Source organism: Silurus aristotelis (assembly GCF_946808225.1).
Source record: "Silurus aristotelis genome assembly, chromosome: 14".
Taxonomy (NCBI): Eukaryota; Metazoa; Chordata; class Actinopteri; order Siluriformes; family Siluridae; genus Silurus; species Silurus aristotelis.
In genome coordinates, this window is record NC_139587.1 from 8,059,427 (window position 1) to 8,081,438 (window position 22,012).

At 38.3% G+C, this 22,012-nt stretch overlaps 1 protein-coding gene across 2 annotated transcripts in view; it reads right to left on the reverse strand.

Annotated features, from left to right (window-relative positions):
- Positions 1 to 2,065: 2,065 nt before the first annotated feature.
- Positions 2,066 to 22,012, reverse strand: part of nlgn3a (neuroligin 3a) — a 157,487-nt gene continuing 137,540 nt past the window's right edge. For both annotated transcript variants that reach the window (XM_083560273.1, XM_083560274.1), the window contains 2 exons: positions 18,774 to 19,563; positions 2,066 to 3,956 (listed from right to left, as the gene is read on the reverse strand). In XM_083560273.1, the coding sequence (XP_083416399.1) occupies positions 3,110 to 3,956; positions 18,774 to 19,563 (1,637 nt within the window). In that variant the 3' untranslated portion in view covers positions 2,066 to 3,109. The remainder of the gene's footprint in view (positions 3,957 to 18,773; positions 19,564 to 22,012) is intronic.

A 22,012-nucleotide genomic window follows, 5' to 3' on the forward strand; every position in this document is an offset into this window, starting at 1 on the left:
ACAGTTCCTGTGCAGAAAAAACCTCTGAGCTGTGTCTTGCTGTGAACCGGGGTTTCATATGAAATTGGTGATGCTCCTCGTGTCACTACATTCTCTTCACAACAATATACACGAGCACAAACAAATGGATCCAGTGACACCCACTCACACTGCTGCTGTAATAACTCCATACGAATAGTGTGCAAGATGCAGGATGGAGTAGCACTGGCAGTCATTGTGAAGCCTAATGTGGCTATTACAGACGAGCCTAAAAATAACTATAGCGTAAATCACACACTTATATTTTTAAACAAATGAACCTGAACAGAGAGAGGGAGAGAGGAGTCATATTTATTAACCAACCAATTACAGATAAACATATGTAAAGAATAATGCAAAAAACGGCAATTAGTTTCAGTTCAGCAGGGGATCCCGACTGTTCCGGTTCTTCTAATCTGAAATATTTAATTCTAACGACGATCATGCCGAGTCTGATATTGATTCTAGGAAGCGTTTGACCTCTGTGCTCCGACCGACTGCTGCTTGCTTGAAGACATTTGAATGAGACAACGCTTTCAATCCCCATGTTGCGAGGACCCTGAAGGAGAGCTACATTCTAATTGGCCACCTGCCACGGCTCGGTTGGTTAAAAGAAATGATGCTTCACGTTACGGCCTTTATATGAACTTTCTGCTCATTAAAAGGATTCGAACAGTCTGAGTAGTAAATCTTGCTCTCTAATCTCTAGTCACCCCCTACTAGAGGGTTGGGTACTCTTCCTGCACGTTGACTTCTGGTAATAATTCTTCCTTGGGAGGTTTAGTAATTTACTCTTATATATATATATATATATATATATATATATATATATATATATATATATATATATATATATATATATATATATATATATTACCATTTGAGTTATTTGTGGTAGACATCAGTACATTTATACTAAATAAAAGTAGTCTGGTACAATCAGACAGCACAGTGCAAAACAGAATGGAGATAGTGATGAGTGGATGAGTGGAGACTTGCTGGACAGATAAAAAAAAAAAAAAACCTGCCTGCTCCAAGTTTAAAAAATGTAACCTCTAATCTGTAGTACAGGGCATTTAAGAAAAGTATAAGTCAAGAGTTACTTTAATGAAGAGCAGAATGTTGATTAAGGTATACAAACTCCAGCGTCTTATTGATCGAGATCAACATGCTCAGCTTGATTTCAGTGATTTGCTTTGCCGTATAGTACCATGTCCACCCCACATCTCCACAAATGACTATCAATGAGTTTAAATTGGTTGAAACCACTGACTCAAACATACGTGCCTTAAATACAAATTTCTGTCTTCAGACCCCTGACTTCCTTCCTTCTTTTTCTTTTGATCTTGGCTGCCAGGATGTTTTCCTCTCAGTTCGGTATGCGAAGGAGAACACCATTTGACGGTTATAAACAGGTTGTTTTGACAGTTTGACCAGGAAAAGTAACACAATCTGATGCAATGAAATTGAGTAGAATAAAAATCAGAGGAAGCTTGCATGAGAAAGAATGTTTTTGCAACATGTCTTCTCCAGTTTTATGATTTAATTTGGCACATGGCACAATCAGCATGTATACATCTGGTATACATAAATAAATATTAAATATATTTATACATAAATATACATATAGAGCTGTTAAAAAGACAATTGGTGTGGCCTGGGATTATGGTGTGGAGAATCGAACTAGTCCAAAACACTAGTCGCTCTGCTTTTCTGGATATCGTTGTAGATTTAATCTAGTGCTAATGGTCGTTAATATGTCGAGATCAATGGGAGTATAATCTTCATAAAAGCCCTATACATATATGTATGTATGCCCATATTTATATATATATATATATATATATATATATATATATATATATATATATATATATATATATATATATATATATATATATATATATATATTATTTTTTTTTTTTAAGAAACACAGGTTTGCACTGAACTAATGTTATTCAGTGTAAACAGGCCACCATCTCCTGCTGGGAGGAACCTTACAAAGTCAGTGGAATCATGTCAGTTAGTTCAGTTGAATATTAAGCTATTTTTTCTTTTACATGTAAAATAATATATTTATTTTGTAATTCTTAAGCAAAATTAGACATATATAACTTCTTTTTAAAAGAACAAAAAAAAAAGTGCTATTTTTGCAGAGGCGCAGCTCAAATACTACTTGGGAAAATCATCAACATTGTAAAGAAGCACTCCTTGTCCCACCCCAAAGACACAATGTTCAACAAAAATAGGGTAAATGTGCGCACACACCCGCACACACACACACACACACACACACACACACACGCACACACGCACACTCGCACACATTCAGTGGTGTGAAAGTGTGCATATCATGAAGATAGTTCATTTTGTCATAAAATATGCAATTTTCTCTTAACAAAACAATCACAGTAAAGTCTGTATCTTCAGTTTTGTCTCATGACAGAGTCGGGTTCAGACAAATTATTATTGGAAAAAGGGAAAAAAAGTTAAACCATGTATGAGTATATGCAACTGAAAAAAAGCTGGTCTGGATTGCTTCAATTCTCTACCCATTTCCAATACGTCTTTTTTATTTTTCATGAATCCAATCATTCAGTCCAAATAAGATCCAGGCACGCTCATGCCACAGAAAGATAAAAAGGATGAAACTCAAAATCAAGCTCTCGTGTAAGGCATTGATGGAAAAAAAAAAAAAAAGCAACATATAGCAACACATATAGTATGCAGATGTCATCTGAGAGGCCATCGTTCTCAAAAATCTGTTTTCCACGCAAGAATGGAACGGGAAATAAAAAGCACTTTTCTTCATGTTTGTTAATTATTCAAAAAAATTGTCGCCAATAGCTTCCCTGTTCTTCTTAAAAATGTTGTCCCCCCTGCTTTTAAAATGATTATTAGAAAAAAATACTGCTCGGATTGCTCGTCCCTTTGGAAGAGAACATGGAATAGTTCACAACCAAATCCAATCGACATTCAGAAAGCGACTTCCTGCGACAAAATGTCTATTCGAAATCTTTTCTTTTTGTTTTCACTTCCATAACTGTGATATTCGTACAAAACCCGATACTTTTCTGCACCCTCCTTAAAGCTATACACGGGTGGTGGAGTGTGAGTGGGCCAGACCGGTCGTGCCAAAGCCGGCTGTGAAGGTGTTATACGGGTGCAAGTTGGGCATCGGCACTAGCGAGTTAGGGATCATGGTGATGGTGTTGGGCGTCATGAGAGGGATGTCATCGGGTGAGCGGCGCAGAGTCAGCGCGTAGTCAGGAAGTGCAGTGAGCGGCAGTGCCTCTCCAGCTGGCGTGGCGTCGCACTGATTCACTTGCAGCGATGCAATCTCATCCTCGACGTTGGTCCCGTTGACATTGGCATTGGCGTTTGCACGAGCTGGGCTGCCTTGTGGCCGTTGCTCCTGGCGGCGCTTGTCCTTGCGGTAGTAAAGTGCAGCGAAGGCGAGAACATTGAGAAAGAGCAGAGAGGCACCCACGGCGATGGTGACACTTAACTCGGTTGAATAGTCACGTGCATTTTCGACAAGCAGTGGCCCGGTCTCGTCGTTATCGGCGCTGTTCCGCCGTTCTGTGCCACTCTCGCTGTTGTAAGCTGGTGACATAGGTGGTCGCTTGGTGTTGAAAGGCCAGGCCTTACCGTTAGGCCGCTTGGTGGCTAGTGAATTCTGCGTGGTCTCAGGAGGTGGCACTCGTGTGGTGGTTGACGTGTAGTGAAACATGTCATGCAGGTTGTACAGGTGCGGCACCAGATGCTTCCAGAAGGCCACCTTGGTAGCACGATAGTGGTCACGAACACGTGGCTTTAACCCGATGTGCAGGTATAGCTGGTCCTGAGGGTTGTATTTGGACCAGGCTACTTCCTCAAAGCGGTTGGCTTTTGTGTGGATGAACTTGGTGTCCTGGGGCACTGGCTTGTTTGGGTCTCTGCAAACACACACACAAGGTGTATTAGATTTAATATTTTCTGCTGTCTGTCTTGAATGTAATATATGTAATCTTCGAAAATGTAATTCTTAATTTCTGCACTTGTGTGCCATGCTTTAATATACCTTAGACTTAAATAAGTAACAGCAAGGCTTTGAGTTGCTCAATAAATGATGAGTACTATGTGCTGTTGGCACAAATGGAGGGCAAAAACTGAGGGATGTATTTCATTCTCTGCACTTAATTCAACATTAACGTTCTTTTAATGATTAAATCCTTCAGAGAATTAATTGAGTCCAGAATAGTGAAAATGTAAGAAAAAAAGTGTTATTGTGTCATAAAACATAAATCTTACTCTATTAGGTTAATATAAGCCAAGCAGCACCGTCTTAACCAAAAAGAAAAGGAGGCTTTTGGGTTTGTTTGCTTTTGCCATTTTTGCTGGTTTATACTGTTGGTTATATGTGCAATATGGTTCAAAATCTGTGGACATCTGGCCATCATATTCATATTCATGGATCTTTTGCAAACTGTTTCAACAAAGATGGAAGCACACAACTGTCTAAAATGTCTTTATGTGCAGTGGGAGTACATTTTCCAGAATGGCCCCAAACCTGTCCCAGACCTTCTTGATGGACTTTAGCACCCAACCAACTATGCATTTGTGGATGAATAAGAACAAATCCAAGTCAGTGGAAAGGCTTTCCAGTAAATGGGAATTAGATGTTCAATGGTCAGGTGTCCACATACCACATACTTTTGTTTCAAAAGCCTCTTTTCCAGCCATATGTGGTTCTTTCCCAAACCGTTACCTCAATATTGTAGGCACCCAATTGTATAGGATGTCTTTGGATGCAGTAGAGTTAAATCTTTCCTTCATTTGAAGTAGAAGACCTAAACCTGTTCCAGCCTGACAATGCCCCTGTACACAAAGCCTGCTCCATCAAGGGTCAAGAGGCTTCAAGTCAAGGTCAAGACTTGAAATAGGTTACATGGATTCAAGTGAAAAGGTTTCATAGAATAGAACACCTTTAGGATGAACTAAAATGCTGACTTAACCCAAGGCCTCCTCACCCTAGATCAGTACCTGACTTTACTTACACCTATGTGGCTGAATGAACAACAATTTCTACAAGCACACTCCAAAATCTAGTGAAACATCATCCCAGAAGAGTGGAAGATATTATAAAGGCAATTTAGAAATAATAAATGTGGAACGGGATGTTTACAAAGCACATAAAAATGTAATGGGGTGGTGTCCACATGTATGTGTCGATATGGTACTTAGACATGACCATTTATAGGTAAACCTTTCAATACATTTTTTAATTAACGCATCATAGAAGCAAAATGTTAATCTTTTACATCATCACTAGCACTAAAAGTATATACTTCATCACGTCAGTTTGGGACTAACACTTATACTAACACCACACAAATTCACATGTAAAGAGTAATAAGTAATTCACATTTAAAAATGCATCTATGTGGTTTTTAAACATAATTCATTTCAATATAATAATATTGAAATGTATGTTCCATATCACATATGGCACCCATGCTTTTTTTCTACATGGTTCATTTTTCTTCACAAGGTACTTTTCAGATGCGGTGTTTTTTATCGCATATTATTCACATAATATTGCCTCGTGCATAACTTGTTAAAATGCAGTTGTGAATCATTTAATACTTACATAATCACATATCAAAAAAGTGTGAAAGAAATTTTTTTTTCATTAAAGGGCTGCCATGGGTGGTCCTGAATTGAAATATCCTGCATCCTGTATATTGTCCGTCACAACACTATAGAGCGAAGAAACTGGTTTTATTTAAAGATTTTATAATCTTCCATAATCTAAGTGGAACAATAAGCGATAAATGACCAATTAGCTGTATGAACAAACAGCACACATTATTTGTCGCTATGATTTATGTTAAGTTTAGTGATGGTGTAAATAAATGGACTTGGATAAGCAGGTCACACAATAATTTCAAATACACAAGGGGTTGCATCTCGCTATAGATATCACTTTTACAAGGTCACCGATGACTGTATACAGCATGACACTGAGTTCACAGGTTATGCTCTGCAGTCATGCACACTTTTTTCCCTTGGTACAGTTTTCAAATTGAAACACTATAAAATAAAAGATTTGTTCTTTACTGTGTAGTACTTGCATACTACACCTGATAAAGCACATTTTCTAAAATCATATTGCTGTTATCAAAACCACACGCTAAATCTCCAATTTATCAAAATGCATTGCTCTCAGAGAAAAGCAAACATTTGACTTAAACACCTGTAAACTTTCCCTGTAATCAAATGCAACCTCCCAACGCTTAGGCCCTACTGAGCATGAAATAGGCACTAAAAAAAAAGCAAGATAAAGAACTGAAGAAAAAAACCCCACAAAATTGGATTTATGGGGAAAATAATTCTACGCAAATATTTCTACAGAAAGAATACAGCCGTTCAAAGACAGAATAAATGTGCCAGATTTATCATGTCTCAGTTTAATGTCCATGACACCATCAGCCAGCTGCCTCTCAAATGCTGTATTAAAAGTATTTTCTGTTTCAAGCTTCACTGATGCAGTGACATATTGAAAAATATACAAGAGCAGATACAGATAGTCTTCTCTATTTGTCCTCAGTATTATAGAAACAGCTTAGGTTCGGCTGTGTGCTTTGTCTGGCTTTCCACAAATGAGGATATAATCGATAATTGTTGCACGTTGTCTGTGATGTGGTGTCTTGCAACATTTCTTCCACCTCATTGACTACATCCTCTTTTCCTCTACCTTTGGACCTTCTCGTTGACTGTTTTCCATTTTATCACAGAGTAAACAGCTCACCTGAGTACACCCCCCCCAACTATGTACCCAAATTGCAGCACTTTAGAACTTGGTTTTGCAGTTTAGCTTGATAGTGCTTACAGTACTCCATGAGAACGGTGTGGAAATTGAGCTACATTGCACTAAAGAGAGTATGCTGAATGTTTTCAGCTTGCCAATATGAGGTTAAGTGTGCTTTGTGATGCAGCTTCTTTGTTTGAGATTCGTATTTTGTGTGTATCAGGTGAATACTAAAGATTGCTACAAACATTCAACGTTACAACATTCAATTATTCATTATTCATGATTAATTTGCTGAGTTGAGATTGGTGGTCTTAGAAACCCCAATGTGAACCCCAACGTTCGGCATGAACAAAAGAAAGGAAAAAAGACCCCCATCACCTCAAGGTCACTTTTCTAAATCTTTGCAGGGAATTTAAAACCTCAGGGCCAAAGCATTTTGAAAAGACTCTTGTGTTTACAGCAGCTAAAATCAGTGCCACACTTAACATACACTTTATTTATGTAAGGCTTATGTAGAAGTGTGGATCTTCTACCAACTTCTGAGATCACCTTTTGAAAAGAAGCATTAAAGATAGGCCACGCGTAAGTAAAAAAGATAAAGGTGATCCGAACTCATGTAAATACCTGAAGAGCATAGTTATTGCTGGCTTTGAAAATAGTGATTTTGACAGCTTTACTGTGCCTTGGCATAGATTCTGCAAGTCTCTGGAACTATACCAATGAGACGAAACACAATTCTTCTAAATGATTTTCCTTCAGGGAGAGTTTTGATGATAGTAGTGGAGAGGGCTGTCTAAAGAGTTTAACTGAACTGAGATCTGGTAATTGTAAATGCGATAGCATATGATTTATATTAGGTTCATTCCCATTTAAACCATTGTAGATGGGGAATTGTGACCCAGCATGTCATGATGTTGAGCCTCCGGTTATACATGGGTAAGAACATTTATGTTGATTTGTCCTTCAGTTTATTACCAGATGTTTATTGTGCATACAAAACATAAACCAACCATTTAATATGAACAAATAATAAAAAAAAATATAAAAAAAATTCTTGAACAAAACTATGACAGCATTGCACACAAAACAGACAAACAAAAAAATTATTCATCACATGTAAAGTTCATGAATGTTGCTGAAATCTTCTGCCTTTTCCTCACATTCCAGTCTTAGCCAGTTTAACTTGAACTTTTTTTAAGACTGCCTGAATGCTTGGCACAGATATCTTCTTCTCTACCCTCTCTTTTCCTGATCCTTTATTTAATTCCTTAAAATCCATCTATATTCCCTTATCTTTCTTTCTCTGCTTAATCTAACCTTCTCTGTTGCATAGCATTTACTATTATTTCTGTTTTTATTCACATGTGTATCGATGCCCAGTCATCCTGTTTGGAGCGTCATCTGAATGGCAGGTTAGGGCATTTCATTTCAATAATGTTTTGTGTGGCTCTAGTCATAGAATCGCACTTAAATCTATTCTCTCTCAGCCTAATTGTATTATATTGCCTGCAGAAAGTAGTTATTTTTTTCATTTGGTAGAGAAAGCTTCAGCATAAAAATGTGCAAATGAACAGTTTATGTCTTTGGGTTCCACAAAATGTGACAAAATAAATTATGTAACAGTAGAATAAATAAAGAAACAGGTAAACTTTTATTTACATTTATGGCATTTGGCAGATGCCATTAACCAGAGCGACTTAAAATTATCACATTCATACAACTGAGCAGAGTTAAGGGACTTGCTCAGGGGCCCAGAATTGGCAACTTGGTGTAGTTGGGATTTGGACTCACCACCTTCGGAGCAAAAGTTGAATACCTTAACCACTTAGCTACCACTTCTCTGTTATTAAAAAATGTATGCCAGGCTGCAACAACAGTGTATATAAGCAATCCTGAAAGACTGTAGGAAATTCCAACTTGGAAATGAAAGAGAAATAACTGGAAATCAAATGAGCAAGGTAATATTCTTGAGGAAAGCAATGCCATGAACAGATTCAGCACACAAGCTGCTCTTCCTTGCTGTTTGGCTAGGAAAGATGAAATGTGTTGATTAAATTTTGTAGTGATTGTGGAGGTTTTTAAGCCTCTCTTAAATAACAGTATTAAGGCTTTCGGGATATCAAATTAGAAATGTTTTAATGCATGTAGTCAGTATGTGCCCCTGCATACCCTGCATCTTTAGGATTCTTGCTTTGGAGTAATACCTAGACTTCTGCATGTCCTAAGTATAATCTTTTACTACACTTTTGATTGTAGACATCTAACCATTCGATTCATGTGCTTTTTGAACATTTCATTCCACATTTAGTCCCCAATTGCTTTTACCCTCCACCCTTTTGGGAATATGTTCTTTTGGAGATTTGTGCTTATTCAGCCTCAAGGGTATTAGTAAAGTCAGGTTCCAATATAGGGTGAGGAGCCCTGTGGTTCATTCAGTGTCCCAATTCATCCCGAAGTTGTTCAATGGGGTTGGGGTCAGAGCTCTATAGCAGGCCATATAAAAGCTTTCACTTCAAACCATGTAAACCATATATTCATAAATCTTGTTTGCACAGGAGTATTATCATGCTGGAACAGGTTTTGGCTTCCAAAATCATGTGGGAAAATTGAATACCACTACATTCAAAGACATCCTTTACAATTGTGTGCCTCCAAGTGCCTGGAATAGTCAAATCTCACAATACTTATATAGTTCACTTGGAGTACAAAGAAGTACTAAAAGAAAGGTTACATTGAGAATTTAATATTACATCTGTTATATTGTATAGAACATGGTCAATACTAGGAGACATAATATTAAAACTCAAGTAGCTGAAGGTAAAGAGTGATTAAACATTTATACCACCAGAGATAATGCTGTCTTTTTTATTTTAAGGTATATATATATATATAATGTTTCCTAGTCCTCGAAGTAGGACCTATCCCTACATTGGGAGAGCGAAGCAAGGATGGGATGCCAGACCACTGCAGAGCACCTCGCACGCACACACACACACACACACACACACACACACACACACACACACACACACACACACACCAAATGTTATGCTTCTGGGATAAAACTGGAGAACCCAGAGAAGTATTTATGTAAAGTGAACATATAAAGAACATTTACACTGAGGTTAGCCCAAAAGATATTCTTTTTTTATATGAACGGAAATGTTGATATAAGTTTGTAATGCTAATAGGTCTTAATTCACACACTGCACTTCAAGGTGAAACACCCCCTCCTCCCCATTTTTGAATAGACTCAATAGTTTATCATTATTAATCACTTAGGTAATGGGACATGGATTGTTATGTAATGAACAGTACAAGAGAATAAAAAAACACCTCGTACTTGTTCTGTGCTTAGTCTGATGTACAGTTTTCCTTTTCCAGTCAGCCAGAATCCTGTTCCTGTCTCTGTGTCAGCATTTTTCATTTGACACTTCTACTGTCAGGCATTTTCCTACTCAAAGTTACAACTTCCTCCATACAGCATAACAGAATGACCTAAATATCACCCTGTAGTGCAAGGAACTGCTCAACAAACCAAACTTAAGACTGTCATTTTCTGCCCTGCTTCAGAGATCAGTAGATGCCGAGCTGATACAAGAACATAATGCATTATTAATTCCAATTGTCATTTTCTATCACTCGTCTGTCAGTAGGTTTGACAGACACAATATCTGTGCAAGATGTCTCCAGTATATTCAGTATGCCAAGCTTAAAAAAGCCCAATGCATCTCCCTCAGTCCTGCATAAAAAAAAAAGAAGCAACGAGCAGAAGCTTTTAGAGTAAATATGGATGAATAAATCAGCATGTTTGAGGGTGTTCTTCAGGTAGCAGCTTGTTTTTGATAAAGCAACAGTGGTGCAGGCTCTTGGCTAATTGCTTTGGCGAAACGGCACAGTGTGCATTGACAGTGAGTGCGCTGATAGAACGTGGACCCTATTAATCATGACTCTAAAACATGGGAGTGCCTCAAGCAGAGGATTTTGATGGACATGCTAACACCTTCTCGCCTCCAGGGGTCACCGTTTCCGCATACACACTGGAGAAGGATGGCGTTCGGGTGCAAGGTGGCCTCCAATTCCCTATCCCGCCGCAATATTGATTTACTAACTGTATTAACATATGGCATTCCAGACCAAGCGCAGCTCTCCTTCCTGTCACGTCGCCTGGGTGCGAGTGGAGTGGAAAAGACGAGGGGATAGAGTATGAAGTGCAGTGAAGTGCCACAGCGTGGCATGATGAGATCTTGTCCCCACCTCCTTCATGCTCACATTTGAAGTTTAATCAACTAAATCAAGGCATAAGCCCAACTAAGCATCCAATCATCTTTGGAAAGATGATTCATCTTTGAGGAAATATGGCATGCTGGTGTGTTTCACAAGCCTGGGGGCTTGTTTTTCTCCCACTACTCAAGGATGTGGGCACCTGTTCGCTTGCAGCAACACAACAAGAAAAGAAAAGGAAAAAAAAAACACCAAAATTCTGCCAAGATGATGACATTTTCAATTCTAGTTTATTGTTGTTAATTTTTTTTGCCTTCTCAGTCCAGGACTTTAAATTGATATTGCTGAAGTGTAATTCTCCATTGAGACTGGATATCAGTAGTGTGGCCCATAAATAACCCTTTTTATTAGGCTAGTAATGATCCCCAATGAATACCGGCAGACTGACTATGATGACTTTGTAGCCGAATATCAGTAATTAAGTTTCAAAGGAGCAAGTGGCCGCGGTAAGGTCATATTGATCCTCAGCCGTGCAACATGCCAGAGAGCAGGACGTCAATGAAGGCTGCAGCATCACTGACTTTATGAATTCTTGCAGCAGAACCTTGTGCCCCATCCGCATTCTGTGGCAATCTCGGTTAATTGGAAAGTGCACTATGTCAATATACGCCAGACATTCTTGCCAGTAATAATCAGTCTAACAGACTGTGCAGTGACTGCATGCAAAGTGCAATGCATGCATAGTGATTTTGGAGAGCTGGTCAGGCTGAGCTCGGGTCACTAATGACGTTCTTGTCATGACAGTTGCTTGGGGAGAGCCGCAGCGAGATGCAGAAATGGTGAGCTTTGAAGCGTAGGAGTATTTTTCACATGTAGGCTTTTTTCTGTGGATCACGCTTTAGGTGTGGCGGTGTAAGCGAAGATGAATAATTCACCAGCTCTTTTTTGAATCAATGCGGCATCTTGGCCTAATCTGATTTTTGGCATTAGGAAGCAGTGTGCATGGCTTATCTAATTACGTGCATGCACATGCCGGGTGATTGCGGCAGAGTCTGTAGTGAAGCGAAAGTGGACTGTGGGAGAGGCTGTGTATGAGTGGAACAAGGGCCCGTCAGGCAACCTACTAACCCTCATTTTCACTTCGCTTCTTAGCAACAAGAAGTGTGTGGGTGTGACATTCAAATCTGCCAGTGCAGTGGGATTTTTATCTCATTTTGGTCCAAAAAATATGTGCCTCCCAAGACCCCTTATTAGCTGAGATCCAAGGATAAGCAGGCATTTTGTGAATTAGCTTAGCTTAATAAGCACTCAATTTCTTGCACAGTTTTGTTCACTCTTTATTTTACTTCACTCAAGTAAGAGCCTTATTTCAAATAATCATTACAAGTTGTCACAGCTCTGTTTTAACCAGAGTTTAAACCCCTAACAGCTATAAGGGATAATCATTTGAATTTATGTGTGCCTCTATGTGACAACAAACATCAATCCCTTATTACACTACTGTATCAAACTAAAAAAGTTTATGCATAATGCCAGCAGTATCACTGAAGTAAGCACACAATAATATTATCAATGTTGTACGCCTCTCCCAAATGTATGCAACACATTCACTTTGTTTGTCAAATGGCCCTTTTCTGATTCTTATTTCGACAAAGAAATCTTAAATATCCTACACATGTAACCTTTTATACATGTGAGAAATCATAATAGTGTGAAGATGTTTATCAGATTAATTGGATAAAGCTATCAGACACAGGGCTTTAATTCTCTTGCGGTATGTAGAGATTTGTTAAAGAGGTCAAGTTTTGCAGAGAAACTAATTTTTCAACCCATTAAACATGTGTTTGCTCTAAATGCTATTTAGTATAATTAGAATAATGTAAGGTAGATGTAAATCTTAGAGTTAAACTTATGGTTTAGATAGTCCATAGGTTTCCATAGGCTTCTTTAAGGGTAATCCGATAATTACAAATTCTTAAAATAAAAAAAATAAATATGTAAAACACTGCTGTAGGGTTTCTCATAAAATGTTTATCAATATTGAGACACTAAATTATGAACCATTCTCCATATAAAGAGAGCTGTTAATAATATTGAAATAGTTCATATCTGGTTTTGATTGTAAGTCTAGCCTACACAATATACTACCATATGTTTGAGGGTATGGCCTTGGCTAGTAAATATCCCTTGGGTGAGTGAGGCATCTGGATCCAAGCTCTGCTTACTAGGAAGCCCACAGCCTTCTGCCTCAAAACCAGCTGGAGCACCTGGCAGTCAAAAGAGCTGTCCTGGGTTGGATTGACCCTCTAAGGATAAAGCTGATTTATTTGGGAGCTGACTATAGAAGAATGGGACCAAGCTCTGAGTCTCAACTTGATCAGATATGTCTGTTGAATGAATGGAGCTGGAGCAGTTCATCATCCCATATACTGTATTGCTGGAACTTTCATGTGGATCATCCTATTTAATTGGATCTTCCAATTTATGGATGATTCAATTCATCTGGCAAGAAAACACTTCATCACCTCCACTTCATGGAACAAGAAAACCTTTGAAGGACTGGCCAGCTAGTGCCAGGAAATGGAAGAGTTGATGGTGCTTGCATGTCACATATCTAAAATCTCCCATACCCGTCTTGTTTTTTTTGTTTCTACCTCTCTTTTTCAGAGTGCCACAGGTTATCATCGGAGATCCGGGATGATCTGGGCAGGTTTCCAATCAAAGTAGGAGGTTTGTGACAATTTATTTCAATCCATTTTTATTTGTATAGTGCTTTTAACAATGGACAAGAAGTATAAGGTGTGTGTGGCCTTAGTATTTGTTTCTTAAAGTGAACAAGAGGAGCTTATTTGACCAACCACAACTCTTAATGCTGTATTCAATCAAACCTCTCTTTTTTCACAATTTTGTGAATAGAAAGAATAGTATTCTTTTCCTAATTATTCACAACTTAAGTAATATTTATGTAAACAGAGAAACAACTCCACAGGCTTTTGGATGTGTGTGCAGATGTACTAATGTTCTTTAATATCTATATATCTATATCATATATCTAGTAGCTAATCATCAACTGTGATTTTTTTGACTATCCAATCAAGCATAACTTCATTCTCCCTATTCACACCTGTTACACAAGGCTATTCCAGAAAACCTTGGTCATATTACATAGTTTTTTTGTAGAGGGGAACCCCATGAACATTTGTCACAAGACAAGCAGTGCCTAGGCACACTGAAGAGGCAGTCTCACTCATTGGGCAAGTGTGTATCTGGTCCATTCAGCCTGTGGGATTCCAAAAAGCATTGTAGATATCTGAAATCTGTGCTGCGAATGAATAAAAAGAGAAGTTCTTCTGTCAGTGTGTGTACAAGCACAAGAAGACTAAGAGAAACTAATATAAGATGGTGTCAAAGACTCAAAAACGATGAAATGTGGCTTTTTCAATTTATCCTTCCTTCATAATGCATCAGTGATCATGACCCTAAGAATCACTATATCTAAAAGGACATGCTTAAAGAACTTAAGGTATCGTTGTCACTGCAAGTTCTCTAAATGTTTAAGCCTAGTGCCATAAATAAACACAGCTATTACTGTTTTAGCTTTATTTGGATCTCTACATCCATTATGATAATCTACACAGAACATTTCAGAACAATAATCATAAATAATTTCTTTGGTAATTAAGTCAATTACAGTTACAGAAGGTATTGCTTATTTGCTTAATTATTTCCTTCAATAAAGCACTTTGGGTCAACTACTGTTGTATGTACATGAACTCTTTAAATAAAGGTTGACTTGACGTGAAGGTGCTGCCTTTTTAGTTTAGGATAAAAAAACTGAACTTAATACTTTATTCTCTGAAGGTCTGAAAGCATCCAAAACACATGTAACACAACACATGCTTGTGCGATTGAGCAGAAAGCCTTGAAAGCTTCTCTTTCGATGGAGCGAAACTTGTCCAATTTACAGTTTCATGTTTCTTATTTGAAACCAACATCGCCATGACTCCAAAATGTCACAATGACTCCATGTCAATAGAGTCACTGTCATGGCCCATTGTCCTTATTTAGGTCCTAGGTCCCAGGTACATTTTGTTTTCAACAGTGATCCATTGAAACCAATACTGCTATATGGTAGAGGTTCACTACCATTCTTCACTTGCATGCATTTATTTGTATTTTCCTATTGTGCTTTGCTCTGCTAATTAACATATGTCTTGAAACTACAGCAATCTGTACATACTCACAATAAATGATAATGCAAAGATGATGACATACTGTGCTCTGCAAAGAAATATTTTAATAGGAGCAACTAGAACATCTTTCTGCAGTAAAAGCAAACTGGTCAAATATCTTACATATTAAACTCAGCAGGATGAGTCCTTTTCTAGCACCAAAACAGCAGAAAATGCTGGCAATGCAGATAAATATCTACAAACAAACACTATGTGAAAATAACCAAACTTATCTAGTATATAGGTTTGGACAATCAGCCATTATCGATCATTGACAGTGAGGCATTCCCATTCAATGAAAACAATTAAAGCTACTTTCCTAACTACTTTACATAAGCAATTTTCTAAATTTAATCAAATCCTACTCTTTTTAACTGCATACCTACTCGATCCAAGCCAACTCATAAATTTAAAATCAGTGTTAGTTGAAGACCAGCAGCCTATGTTTCTGAAGATGTGTTAAAGATGCATGATGAAAATTGACTTTTTGGTACCTTCAATTGTTATTTTTGGTACTCGCCAAAACTGATATTGATACTTCAAAATCAGTTTTGGCGAGTACCAAAAATCATGTACCCATGCATCCATAGTGTTTTATAACTTTTGTCCATTAGCAGGTAGTTCCTCACAATCTACAGAGACCCCCCAACACATAGGAACAATATCATATATATATATATATATATATATACAATAGGAAAAATATCAGTGTCAGTAATACAGTATCCAATTAGTTCAGGATGTTACTGTACTGTAGAACAGTTTTTTTTTTTTTACTGTAGAACTATGTTTTAATAGAAAAGCTATAATTATATCATTGCATTGTTGTTACAATATAGCTCCCAGATTAATAAACTCTGTAACCAGCCACAGTTATCTTAGCCTAAGCTAATTAGCATATTGTCTGTAACTGGACTATCAGTAGCTGGGCTTAACTAAGAAGGTATTGACATCCAAGAAGGTTGCAGTTACACAGACCATACATGAGTCCTTTTAAACCACAGTGGGCCTGGCAGTGGTCTCGGCTGAGACAAAGCCAGAAGACGTAGGATGTAATTAGCTCCAATCCTGGGAAAGAACAGGTTGGCCTTGTGTAATAGGGTCAGCTGACGTTTGAGTGTGGTCTCCTCTTTGTCTGAGTGCACTGGCTTGCAAAAAATTCCCTCATTAAGATGCAGCAGAGTCTTGATTTTTTTTTTTTATATTACCAACCTTATATCAAGCTTTACATCATGTGAAAGATGTGTTTTGAGCCAAAATAAGACAAGGTAGAAGATGTATATTACAGTGTTAAGTGAAGGCGCTGCTAATTGAATTTTCAGCCAAGCAAAAATGCACTCAGAGTTCGATACTTTGCTTAAATGAATAAATAACAACACAAGGCTGGTGCGCGGTGATGAAAAGATTAACATTGAGGTGCTAATTATGTGTAAACGATTAGTAGAAGTAAAATTGCCACTGCTGTTTTGACAGTGTAACCTGATTGACAATATTTAATGTGAACTGATGCATAAAGGGACGAGTTGGCATTCTCTGCACATAAGCAATATCACCAGTCATTTCATAAAGTTTAATCTGGAGTTTTAGACTATTAAAAAATAACAAAACAAACAAAAACAAAAAATTGCACTCTGTGAAATGACAGGCAAATGATAAAAGAAAACCCAAAAACACTTTTTCATCTAACCAACTATGCCTGCACAGAACAGCATGGTTGGTGTTTTACTGTAGGCTAAAGCTATTAAAAAAAAGAAAGAAATGATGGTGTAAAATAGCGCAAAAACAGCTGGAGGGAATACAATAGTAAATATCTCAATTTAAAAACAGTGTTTTTCTGGGGAGTTTTTTCTATCATAAAGCTAAAGGTGTGGTAAGAAAAAGGGCAAAAAGATTTCAAGAGACATGGGATAAAAAAACAATCCCTGCATGGCTGATTCAGTGTAGAGGAAATAGTCTACTCCCTATTTCCAATCAATCATGTACATAAATTGAATAAATTTGGTTCTCATATCAATATTCCATTAGGATAAGTGACTAGCATATAGTGCATCTATCTGTTATTTTTTTCAATCCTGATTTGTCTGTAAAATATGATGTCTTCTCTTCCAAATGGGAATTTTCATGCCCTTTTACTACTGAAATGACTCAAGACGCCTGAAAGCAAAAAAGTGGAATTTTCAGTTTGGGGAATGATACATGCTGTTAACGTGCACTCGCACATGTTTAAATAAAGAAACTAATGTATTACACATTTATCAGATATATCGCAGTGGTAGAATCTCGGTCAGCTTAATATTAAACAGCTGGCATTAACAGATCTTTTGATAGTGGCATATTTTGTTGGAGGCAAATTCAACAGCGCCACTTGGTCCCTGTGCAAGGTGTGATGAGTGCAGGATGGTCAGTGGGCAAGTTGGGTTAGAGGTCATTATAAGCTCCTTACAGATCTAAGATTTGAGCTTCTCAAATATTTAATCCGTAGTATTTTCTAAGCTTGGCTGCCTTCTAATATTCCACACATAACTTAAAATAATGTCATGGAAACAAGATAACCCATGGGGTCACCAGGCCAGGATTATTCAAGTTTAGTCAGGCTTTTAAGGACTATGTGTCACAGAGGAATTGCAAGATAGTGCTATATAATGTTCGAAATATTCAATAGGAAGACAGCGAAAATTTCATTTTCAGTTTTTTTCCTGAATAGTTGTGGAAGATTACTTCTGTCTAGTGTGTTCCATGCTCTCATAAAATATGTTGTTCACGATGGTACTCTTGTGGCCAGAATCTGAAATTAAAATAAGAAATGTGGAGTGCCCTTAAGCTGTGTGACTTTGCCCAGACAGATGTTTGTCTGGAGGCTTTTCAGAGTATTTTGCAGTTTTTTTTATTTTTTTATTTTTGCAATCCAACTAAAAGTCTTATACTCTATCTTATTTCCCACTTCACTTTTTTTGTGTATTCTCATCCGTTTGGAGAATGATTTATAAATGTCAGGCAATGCCATTTTGTTAAGAATGGCAAAACAGCAAAAAAATTTATGCATCCAGAGGCATGAGCGATCAATGTTTTTACTAGCAACAGTGGTCATCAAATTACATTTGTTTTGTTAGACCTGATTACAAGGTCTGCTCATACAAATCCATAATGCTTTTGCTCTGGGCAAAACTAAGCCGAAGAAGAGGAGAAAAAAAGTCAAGTCAGCTGGGGAGCTAGTGATCGACTGCAGAGAGCTGAGCTGATCGATACTGCCACGAGCCAGAATGTCATTCGGTTTCTGGATAGTTCTCTCTTTTCACTCCTTGTTTCAATCTTATGTACATATTCCTACACATGATCTAAAATGTATTTTGTGAGTTGTAGTGCTTTTTTCTTATTTTTACTGGTGCTTACATTCTTTTTCTATGACCTTCATGATGTACTGTATGTATCCAACAACACCAACAGCCTCAAGCTGAGCTCTGTATACTGTTTCGTAGAATAATTTACTAAACAGCAGCACTCACCCAGTCTTGGCAAAGTTAGTCCAGTAGGTCATAACCACAGCACTGAGCATGACATCATTCTTGGAGAAGTTGCAAGGGAAGAGGTCAGTAGGCCCGATCATGGGGATACCAAAAACATATGGTACTTCGTCTCCATGTGCTGCGTCTGACCAGGCGGGTTTCATCAAACTCTGGCAGTGGTGATAGAAGGCATAGAAATAGGTGGGGGAGCCATAGCGAGCGTGCAGGTCAGCTGTCACCACTGATGGTTCTACCCACTGATGGTCAGTAAAGAGAGCGACAAGCGTCTTACGGCGGGTCTCTGGGTTGTCTCGGTCAGCCCAGTCCGTGTACATAAACTTGATAGTCTCCCTCAGGGTGTCCTTCCCCTCTGGGTAACCATATAGGCTGTCCACAAAGTCAGAGACGGAGAAGTCAAAGTCATTGCCTGAGACACCGTCTTCAGAGTCCACAACATTTTCCACAAAGCGCAGGCCCTCACCCTGGTTGACGCCCAGCATAATATCGTAATTGAGAAACTCTCCCTGCTCCATAAGGATTTCTGGGTCATCTGGGATCACATCACCATCAATCACTGGCCCAAAGGCCACATGGTAGCGTGCAGGCTGGATGTCCTGCTCCACTAGCTCACGAGCGTTCTTCTTCCGCAGGCAGTGCACCATGTCCATGGTGTCCAGCACATTACAGCCCACCTTCTCTGCGAGCAGACGTGTATATTTCACAGGCTGGTAGTTGACAGCCCAGCTGGATAGCGCCGACCCGCTCTGAATGATGGCACGATGAAACAGACCTGCAAAACAATAATACTTTGAGCAAAGACTGATTGTAACAACATCCTTTAATAACCAGTAACAGTATCCTATAACAGTGAACTTTTCTATTTTCATTTTCTGTCTAAAGCTAATCCTCCTGTCCTTTGGCAATTCTACATAGACAGTGGAGCATGATTAAATATAATCTTTTAACAAACACATGGACAGATGGCCATGCTAATACGGAACATTTGGTAAGTTTCTATATGCTACCAGGAATTTCTCAGGTGGAAAGGGGTGGTGGACTAGAGTTCTTTTGTGGGTAACACACAAAGCTTCTGCTTGTGAAAATCCATCACAGCATGCACCCCCCACCCCCCCTTGCTAAAGCAATGCAGCATTAGCTTTTTGTGTAGGTACAGAACGGCATGGCTTTCTATTGTATGTACCAATTCTTTTGGCGGGTCAATTCCCTTTAGCAGTGGGCTGCTCAGTAGTACTACGAACCACTCTTCCACAATGATAGTTCCGCGGCAGACGGAGCCAAAGCAGTTTGCCTACACATGCACTGATATTGGGTGGCTATAAATACAGAGGAGAATATGCACATACGCCTGTATTACTACAGTACAACGGCTCTTGTACGCTGTGGAAATGATCAAAAGATATGAGCTTGCACACATTTTGCTGCCTAAAATAGTTCTGAAAGAAGGTGCACTTTTGCTGCAGCAATGCACTTTTTTCAGTTTAGTCTCTTAAAGGATTACTGGCTCAGCCTCCTCAGGGCAATCTCCTACCTGATTGCACAATTGATCTGAAGACCTGCATGCGCCACACTGCCCCAGCGCACACCGACAATGTTTGCCAACCACTTAGGCCTCCTCATTTGCAGTGAGATAACGTTTTACGAGTCAAATGGTGGAGAAAGAAAGGACCAGTGCAAACATTGCTTGGTTTGTACAGTGTACACTTTTAATGAAGTTTTGTTTTTGTACCAAATTCCCTGAGCTGAGGAGAACTGAAAAAAACCCATGCTGCATTTTGCCTTCTCTACAATGCTGGGAACACTCCTAAAAGACAGTACAGGTTGGATCAGAGACTGAGTATGAGTATGAGTGTTTGTGTGCACAAGCATAAAAGCTATGAGAATACACTTGTGAAAAAGTGGGTTGTGGGGCACTTTGCTTCTTGGAGAAGCTCCATAACTAAAGCTCTGGGCAGGACAGAGGCCATACTCCCCGAGTGAGCTGAGCAGATGTCAAGGATATGGTCGAGCTCTCTGAAGCATTAGCACAGTATGTGCAAGATGAAAGATGGCCACCTTGGGGCCAAGATAGTGGCAAATCTGTCCCTGCCCTCACTCTTATAGACTGACCTAATATCCCTCTGTTTCTTGTGTGCTGCTGGAAGCCCTGTGAAACATCATGGGAATGTTAAACCTTTGATTGCAGTATCTTGCACACAACTGTAAGCCAAACCCTCAACCCTTTACCTGCCTCCAAGAAAAAACAAACTACCTTAGGCATTATTTTCAGTCCCTTACCTGCATCCCTTGACTAGCCAAATGGCCAGAGGCAGTAGCAGCCATATTTGACTTACTCTATTGCCAGCTACATTCCTGTCCCCTGTGTAACCATGTCTGTTTCTGCTATGGAGGAGCATCAACACTGCCTCGGTGACTCACTGATTGATTGAAGTAATTATTCCAGGTAAGGGTCACCTCGCCAAAGTACAGCACATACAAATTACTTGCTGATTGAGAAATTGCCCTGCACATAAAGCACTTTGTGCTTTTAATTATGTGCCCAGCTCTTTATCAATACAAAATTATCCTTGTGCTTACACTTTGCTTTTAAAAACTTAAATCTTATTATCCTATAACTAAATAATAAATGTATGATAGTTAAGTATTTGGCAGTACCTTAAGAAATACTTAATGGAACAACCTTTAAAAGAAAAAAATATATAAGTTTAGAGTGCTACAGATAATTTTTTTGGGGATAAACTAAAGAAAAGTTTTATATATACATGAAACACAATAGAAATTGAAATACCCATGTTATAAATATTTCATCAAATATTTCATCAAATGCTTAACCATATATTATTTCCCCTCATTTAGAAGGTTTATTGTTTATGATAATTATTATTTTCTTAATTTTTATTGACAACGCATTAACATGACATCAGATCAGAAGGTTGTAGTGAGACAGACTCAAAACTGTGTCTGTAAATGGATGTCCCCCTATTTTGTTATAAAACTATTAGAAAATAGGCACATTGGTTAAATACTGTATGTACAATAACATTTAAGTTGTTTTTCCATAATTTGTTTAGTTTCTAATTAGATTTGACATTACTTAGATAGATAGATAGATAGATAGATAGATAGATAGATAGATAGATAGATAGATAGATAGATAGATAGATAGATAGATAGATAGTCCCAAAATAAAAAACAGACCCGCAATCATCAACATTTTTCCT